The 9139-nt window shown below is 35.0% G+C and overlaps 1 protein-coding gene and 1 long non-coding RNA gene across 2 annotated transcripts; both read left to right on the top strand.

Annotated features, from left to right (window-relative positions):
- Positions 1 to 318: 318 nt before the first annotated feature.
- Positions 319 to 5420, top strand: LOC134256737 (uncharacterized). The gene is made up of 3 exons (XR_009989777.1): positions 319 to 432; positions 4972 to 5083; positions 5357 to 5420. It is a non-coding gene; the product is annotated as an uncharacterized LOC134256737 (long non-coding RNA).
- Positions 5421 to 6179: 759 nt separating this feature from the next.
- LOC134256738 (allene oxide synthase-lipoxygenase protein-like) lies at positions 6180 to 8090 on the top strand. The gene is made up of 3 exons (XM_062739413.1): positions 6180 to 6207; positions 7387 to 7562; positions 7885 to 8090. Exons 1-3 carry the CDS (start codon positions 6180 to 6182, stop codon positions 8032 to 8034), a joined length of 354 nt encoding a protein of 117 aa, XP_062595397.1. The 3' UTR covers positions 8035 to 8090.
- The last annotated feature ends 1049 nt before the right edge of the window (positions 8091 to 9139 follow it).

A 9139-nucleotide genomic window follows, 5' to 3' on the forward strand; every position in this document is an offset into this window, starting at 1 on the left:
AGTTTTTTTTGTAATTAAAACTTTTGTCGATGTATATTTGTAGGAAATTCAAGGCGTAGTCTTTAACTTGAAATATGGTGGAATACTACGACTGGACCCTTTTGTAGATTCGCGTCAATACCTTTATGGCATATTGAATTTTAAGGAAAAGACTGGTTGGTTGTTTTAGCTGCATTTTCTTCAGTAAAACGGGGGGGCGGGGGGTTAAAAGCCTATGATTTGAACAAAATACGTGCACAATGTGCATATAAAATAGTTTAGCGAGAAGTCAAATAGATGATTTTCAAAAAATGATCTTAAAGTTCTTTATTTAGGTTTCACACATCTACGAATGGAAGGCGTGTGTGTAGCGGCGAATAGATGTCTATCTCCTTCCCATCCCATGTTTAAACTGTTGGCTCCACATTTTCTCTACATTATTGCAATCAATGCGTACGTATTATGAATACTATTTATATAAAGTTATATAATGACGTAGAAATCTCATCTCCAAATCTCCCAAACTAAGAACTAAACTGATCTAAACTATATATTTTTAGCGCATGAAATCTTCATTCTGATTGATTATTATTCACATTATGTTCCTTTTTAGCTCACCTGAGCCGAAGGCTCAAGTGAGCTTTTCTGATCAAAATTTGTCCGTCGTCTGTCGTTGTTGTCGTTGGCGTTGTTGTCGTTGTTGTCGTAAACTTTTCACATTTTCATCTTCTTCTCAAGAACCACTGGGCCAATTTCAATCAAACTTGCCACAAAGTATCCTTAGGTAAAGGGGATTTAAGTTTGTTCAAATGAAGGGCCACGCCCTTTTCCAAGGGGAGATAATTATGAATTAGAGAAAAATTAATGGTGTTGTTAAAAAATCTTCTTCTCAAGAACCACTGGGCCAGCAAAAAAATGAAACTCATGTCGAATCATCCTCAGGTCGTGTAGATTTAAGTTTGTTCAAATCATGACCCCCGGGGGTAGGGTGGGGCCAAAATGGCCGATCAAAGTTTTACATACGAATATATAGGAAAAATCTTTAAAAATCTTCTTCTCAAGAACCACTCGGCCAGGAAAGATGAAACTCATGTGGAATCATCCTCAGGAAGGGTAGATTCAATTTTGTTAAAATCATGACCCCCGGGGGTAGGGTGGGGCCAAAATGGCCGAACCCCCGGTGGTAGGGTGGGGCCAAAATGGCCGATCAAAGTTTTACATAGGAATATATAGGAAAAATCTTTAAAAATCTTCTTCTCAAGAACCACTGGGCCAGGAAAAATGAAACTCTTGTGAAATCATCCTCAGGTAGTGTAGATTCAAATTTGTTAGAATCATGACCCCCGGGGGTAGGGTGGGGCCAAATGGTCGATCAAAGTTTTACATTGGAATATGTAGGGAAAATCTTTAAAAATCTTCTTCTCGAGAACCACTGGGCTAGGAAAGATGAAACTCATGTGGAATCATCCTCAGGTAGTGTAGATTCAAATTTGTTAAAATCATGAAAATCATGAGGCTATTTGTTAATCTGTTTGCTGGAAAAGCGGGAGGGTATATAGTAATCGCTATGTCTGTCCGTCTGTCTAGCTCTATGTCCATCTGTCCGTACGTCCGTCCATCTCTCTGTTACGCTTTTGAGTACCCGTCTCTTAGCCGCAACTCCTCTCCACAGGCACCTGACGTTATTTATTTTCCTTTTAAATAAAAAAATATACCCTTACCTTATAATTAACCAAGGCCCACAACGGCGCCATCTTGGATTTTTCTAAGTCTGTCACATCCACTTGTATTTTCGTCTGAAACTTCGTCAAATAAATTCCCTGCAACCATATTCTTTCTGTGGCCAGTCTTTCGAGGTCTAAACTTACGGACACTGCAGCCAGAAGGGCGCATCACACATGCAAATATTAAAAATCCCTCGTCAAACTTGATCTACTGCTTCAACAATCCGAGAAATCGCCAAAGGGGGACCGGAAGTTTACATCAATATATGCTAATGGGAATTCCGTATTTGTCAGTTTTGTGGTGGATCTAAAGCGGCGTGTTATAATTACTTTGAAATTTTAACAAATATTTCGATTATTGAAATGAAAAAAAAGGAAAATGAGAAAAATAAAACTCTTCCTATAAATATACCTGTAAAATATACCACATTAATCTATACAGATCGTTGCATTCGAAATAATCTTGAATAAAAGAGGGGGGTGTTTGAAAAAAAAATCAACAACAAATTATCTAGAGTTAATTGAATGGTTTTCAAAAAACAATAGACTGCAAACCATCCAGTTATATATACATGTGTATATACATATATACCTGGCATATGCTTAATTGATAAGGGCGATGGGATACATGCACTGATGAAAAGACATGTTACAGTAATGAAATCAATTAGCTTATGCAATATGTATATGTATAATCTGTCACCAAGAAAAAAAAATAAAAATGTCGCTATGCCACTACTTTATTGCAATACATAAAATTGCAGATCTCAACACTCCCTGGAATAATTTAGTTTGCCCCCCCCCTTTCTCACACACGTGCGTACATACTTAAAATTTAAACAAAGTCAATCTTCTCCATGGATAGCGCTCAATCAGGGCATCAATAATGACAGTGTTATTAATTATATCTAGTGCATGTAAGTAGGAACTTACAACCGACTCAATATTTTGTCTCGAAAATGTTCATTGATCAGCTAGCATGATCAGGCCGATCTTCGACATTTACAAAATATTATCGCTTTGATCAAGCTATATCGAAATTATTTTGGATAGAAATAAAATGAATGTTCTTACATGTATATACGTTGTATTATTGTCTGAATTATTGTTCTGGAATAAGTATTAATTTCGCCGGTTATTTTTAAAAATAAACCGTACAAATATATTGACCAATCAAAAAAGGGCTTTCCCTAAGAATTTCAAGTCGTATGTAAACTTCCGGCCCCCCTTTGGCGATTTCTCGGATTGTTGAAGCAGTAGATCGAGTTTTACGAGGGATTTTCAGTATTTGCAAGTGTGATGCGCCCTTCTGGCTGCAGTGTCCGTAAGTTTAGACCTCGAAAGACTGGCCACAGAAAGAATATGGTTGCAGGGAATTTATTTGACGAAGTTTCAGACGAAAATACAAGTGGATGTGACAGACCTAGAAAAATCCAAGATGGCGCCGCTGTGGGCCTTGGTTTATTATAAGGTAAGGGTATATTTTTTTATTTAAAAGAAAAATAAGTAACGTCAGGTGCCTGTGCTCCTCTCATACCACTGAATGAAACTTGATGAAACTTTCACAGAATCTTTATTACACATTGCCATTGTGCATCTCCTATTTTAGTTTTGATCGGACACAAATTTTGGGTTACCTACAACAAAGCATGGACACTCCCATTATATTTATATGGAAGGTGGTGGTATCATTTATTGAGCTCATTGCTCACAGTACCTCTAGTTTCAAATATCATCTTCTCAAGAGAAAAGGTAAACAACATCTTTTGCGGTGAATTCACATATCACCTGAGTCTTGCAGATTTAGTTATATTCCCGATCAATCGATCGATCGTATGCGTCTTTCAAATGACAAAATATTAAGAATTCAATAGAGCAAACCTGTGAGTTGGATACCCTTCATATCCTAGCGGTTGATATTGAAAAAGTGAGAAAATGGAACAGTGATTGATCTTGAAAAAACATACAAACAATACACATCTAAAAGCAAGGAATTAAGCACGGACGCACCGACAACCCAGAAGTAGGGTCAAGTGCTGTGGAGGAGGTATTCGCTTTTGACCGCTACGAGCCTAAAGGCACCTGGCGTTACTTATTTTTCTTTAAAATATATATATATATATTCCTTAACTTATAATTCACAAGAGCTATGTATAAAACGGGAAGACGGAACATTGACCCTTAAAAATGGCTAAAAATTGGAGGGATTAATCCTAAAAGAAAACTAGAATCTCTGAAATGCGCGTTTATAGCAAACACATTTATAATGAATTGACGCTTACAGCGAAGTGATTTTCATTCCCCGTATCTTCATTATATATTGTACTTGATGCATATTACGAATAACGCTTATAATGAAGTAAAATTGTTCGTCCCTGGCACTTCGCTATAGGTGTGTTTTACTGTACTTATTTCGCACATTCAAATGCTCTTTATGCTGCTCTGTTTTGTTTCTTTTTACAAGTATAAATTTTTATATAAATGAAACTAAATCAAATCACCTGTAAAATTTTAGAATTGTGCTTATGGTTAAAACTGCATATTTCGTTCAATTTTTTCATTATGTATTTCTTTCGAAAGTCGTGACACTTAGGTCACTATAAATATCTTCGAAGTTTGATTCTTTCGTTCATTTTTTAAAATGTTACCTTCTTATATATGTAATTCTTTTAGGATAAGTTCTTGGAGAATGGATGTAGAAGGAACCTATCCAGAATTTTTGAAAGAAAGAGGAGTTCGTTTAATCATAATTCCTTTCTTAATTAGTTTCAAGAGTTTTTTTGAGCTTATAATTAAACTTAAGTTTTCACTCACCAATTTATAGCAGCATATCCATGTCATATTCTTTTAGCCATGTTTTATTCTTCGATTGCATTTTTGCACACTCAAGAGCCGTTCAATATAATTACATTTATTCTTGTAATAAGCACTAAATTTTGTTATAAAAAAAAATTAAAATATAATTAAGATGCCTGAAAATTTGAAGAAATGATGTTAAGCGCAATCGTTCTTTCCCTTGAAAAGCATGTTACATATAAACTAAATTAGAATACCACACAGACATATCCACCCATCCCCTCCCAACCCACCAAATTTTATAATATTAATCAAAGGAAATGGGATTTTGCTGGAACATCTAAATAAAAAAAATGGAATAGACTTTCCTTATACCTTAAATGTATTTAAAGTTATTAATTCTTCGATAATCGATACAAAAAGAATGAAGATGAAATATAAAAGTTCTTTCATATGAAATATGCTTTGACAGATATATTGCAAGGATGGAAAAATTCTACCACAATTCTACCAGCGTGACGATAGTCTTGACCTGTATGATGCCATCCGAAATTACGTCACCAAATATGTCCATCTCTACTATGGTGCGTATTTTATTTGTCTCTGTATTGAATAATTAATTTTTGAATATTTACATTTCCAATGTCTTTGTCCGAGATAAAATTAAAAATAGTTAATATACTAGTAATTTATTTCTCCATCAATGCACTGGCTCATCGTAGGGGCGGTTTATAAAAATCACATGCGGGGCGGGACGTTAGAAACACAGGTATCATACTTTTTAATACATAACGGAAGTAAACTTTTAAGTTATATACTTAAGTTCATTGTAACGTATGTTTTCTTTTATACAACAGACACACTTGATAAAATCAACAACGATCCTGAAATTCAGAACTTTGGACGTGAATTATCAATGCCTAAGTCCGAAGGAGGTGGCGGAATTTTGGTAACAATGCAGAGAGAGAGAAATTTTACATATTTTTTCAATTGAATTTGACAAGTTTTAAAACTTTCTTTTATTGCACAATCATTCGTGAGCGCATATTTTATGATAACAAAGTCTTCCAGATTTAAATATCTTATATTATTATATATATCATTGTATTTGATTACATTGTACACCTTTAATTTAATGGTGTCATGGTGTCTGTGAAAACTGAACTCCCCTTATTATCATTTGAAAAAATAGATAATCCAGTGGATGTAGTGGGCTGTGTAAGGTTTTTTGGGAGGAAGTTCTTAGAACATCCTAACTTATGCATATATTCCTCTCCTCTGAACCATACAACATGTAGGTAGAACAAACAAGGTTTTTTGGAGAAAGAGTACTTCAACCTAAATTATGAAATTCATGGACGCATATCAGAGGTTCTATTGCAAGCTGGAGCACTTCAGTGCTCAAAAAGTGGACATGCATCTTTTTTAAAACACTCTTTTCTGCTCTATGGTCTCTAGCAGACAAACTAAGTAAATGATTATCATAAGCAATGGTTCCTGTACCAGCACTGTGAAATTCAGACTCCCGGAGTGAAAGGTTCTGGTGGAAAGGCGGGTTCTATTTATCATGCAGTGAAAAATTAATTTAAATTTAAATCCTCTCCATGTCTGGTTATTTAGCAGATAGAGTGTATGCATGGTTGGATGAGCAAGGGTGACCCTACTAGAATTTTGAAGGCCATGGCCCCAGCCTCAGACGCTCTGGATGGTGGGGTTTTTCTGTCCATGTAGTAAAAATGCATTGTAATCTTTTGCAATTTTTTTCCCTGTTCCTAAGACAATGTATTTAGCACGCAAAACAAGTACAACTTAAATACTGAACTAGAGTTTTTTAGCTCACCTGAGCTGAAAGCTCAAGTGAGCTTTTCTGATTACATTTTGTCCGGCGTCCGTCTGTCTGTCCGTCTGTCTGTAAACTTTTCACATTTTCGACTTCTTCTCAAGAACCGCTGGGCCAATTTCAACCAAACTTGCCACAAAGTATCCTTGGGTAAAGGGGATTCAAGTTTGTTCAAATGAAGGGCCACGCCCTCATTCAAGGGGAGATAATTGGGAATAAATGAAAATTTGGTGGCATATTTTAAAAATCTTCTTCTCAAGAACCACTGTGCCAGGAAAGATGAAACTTATGGGGAAACATCCTCAGGTAGTGTAGATTCAAGTTTGTTCAAATCGCGACCCCCGGGGGTAGGGCGGGGCCAAAATGGCCGACCAAAGTTTTACATAGAAATATATAGGAAAATTCTTTAAAAATCTTCTTCTCAAGAATGACAAAGCCATAATTCATCATATATATATGGAAGCATGCTCAGGTAGTGTAGATTCAAGTTTGTTCAAATCATGACCCCCGGGGGTAGGGCGGGGCCAAAATGGCCGATCAAAGTTTTACATAGAAATATATAGGAAAATTCTTTAAACATCTTTTTCTCAAGAATGACAAAGCCATAATTCATCATATATATATGGAAGCATGCTCAATGACCCCCAGGGGTAGGGCTGGGCCAAAATGGCCGACCAAAGTTTTAAAAGATATATATAGGAAAATTCTTTAAAAATCATATTCTAAAAAATAGCAAATCCATACTTTTGGATTAAAACTCTACAAAAAAAACTATTTTCTACTTTTTCCTACCCTTAGTACTCAGGTGAGCGATGTGGCCCATGGGCCTCTTGTTCAATTAGTTCTGAGAAATTTATTAAAATTAGTAAAAGGTTCTTGCTATAGTGCAAGACTCCATTGTTTAATGGATTTTTTACTCTTAATTGATGGAAGTTATTTCCTTGTGAAATACGATAAATAACTGATTCAGGTGCCCTTACGACCCTTAGGTATCCAGTTTTCAATTCCATTCAATAAGATAATCCATAGTATTTACTTTATAAAAAGGAGTTCCATTTAAAGACGGGAAGTTCAGTTCGACAGAGGACTTGATACTTGTGTTCACTTCCGTTATTTACACCAGTAGTGTAGTACATGCTGCTGTCAACTTTCCTCAGTACGATACATACGGATTTCCCCCAAACTATCCAACCAAAATTAAAGGATCACCCCCTAAGAATAAGGTACTTATTTTCAAGCAAGTATATTTATAATATGCATTAAATAATATAAAGCACTGTAAATTTTCAAGTTATGTACTAGTATCTTGTGTTATAGTAGTTATTAAGGATTAACAAAGAAGTTCCTTTGTAAATAAATGTTATTTTTTAAATGTTAAGTTATTTGTCGGAATCTCAGACTCAGTCATCATTTACAGCAAGAGTAACAGTTTTGTAAAAAGTGCACTGCTGGTGTTGAGAATGTGTAAGGGTGTGCGAGGGAGTGTATTTGTGTTTTTGCTCTGACAAAATTCCTCTATTTAATGCTTTGATTTTAAATTTTCAGGAAGTTGTGAGGTCTCTACTAGATAGGGCCTCCTCTCTGCATACTATGGTTGTCATGACAATTCTGAGTGAACGATGTACTAACGCTCTCGGTGACTTTGAAGTGAACTATATTTATGACCCACCTGCAGTAGCGATTGTGGAAGAGTAAGAGATGTGGTTTATTTAAGGAATGAATTTAATAGCTACCCATTTTATACATTTGTATTAGGGATGTCGATTTTAATCGGACAGCTTAGTCGAATATTCGTTTAATTGTAATTATTTTTCATATCATTTTCACTGTTTTCTTTTTTTTTACAGACTAGTTTACAATATCTAACCTATGCTATCACCATTGTACAGCGAATTTCTCAATTGTAAACATGTACGTAGTACAATAAAAAAAAAACTGTTCATCAATATGTATCCAATGTATTGGATTTCAAAATTAATGTATTAGCTGCACATTTTATCTAAATACAAGATATCAAGCGCTCGTATTTTTCCTTTCTTTACATAACGGTAGTACATGTACCCCATAATTGAAGCCAATTTCTACGTGTCCGTTAATTATCTTTGACAGGTAAACAACTAAAGCTTGTCTCTTATAAAAACAGAGAGAGAGCGAGAGCTTGGGATAAATTTTAATTATGAAATTTTGTGCAAACAATGATTGTATGAAATTAATATCAGAAAAATAAAACACGGTTTAATTACTCTCATAACTGACCCCAATTTACATGTATTTACAATTTTGTAATAGTTGTTTGATTAATATTTTTCTGAATAGTTGTATCACGTCAGATCTTAGTTTGAATCTGCAAAACTAAACGATTGCCCTCTCCATTTAAAAGAGTAAGAGGTAGACAATCATTAACAAACATTTTTGATTTTCTTTCCCAATCTGGTTTTTTGTCATTTTTTTGCAGAGAACTTACTTTAGGAAAGTTTCACTTGAAGACTGTATATGTTTGACTGCATGATTCGGCATATGATAATCATATTTGATGTTACACTGCAGAATTCAAAATTACTTTGATGAAACACATTTTTAACGAATAACCGACTAAATAAAATTTTAGTCGATAGTCGGTAGGATCGAACGATAGTCGAGTACTCGAATATTCGTTGACATCCCTAATTTGTATGTACTTGAAACTTGGTTGGCAATACGACTGGACATCTTGAAGGCAAGTTAATTGTTTGAGCGGGTATAGTTCCCAGTTAGTCCTCAATCAAAATAGTAAAATTTGAAAATCGTTACCGTTGACCGT

The sequence above is a fragment of the Saccostrea cucullata genome, unplaced genomic scaffold (assembly GCF_032062105.1).
Source record: "Saccostrea cucullata isolate Sc308-1 unplaced genomic scaffold, CSIRO_AGI_Scuc_v1 ctg16618, whole genome shotgun sequence".
In the NCBI taxonomy this organism is placed as follows: domain Eukaryota; kingdom Metazoa; phylum Mollusca; class Bivalvia; order Ostreida; family Ostreidae; genus Saccostrea; species Saccostrea cuccullata.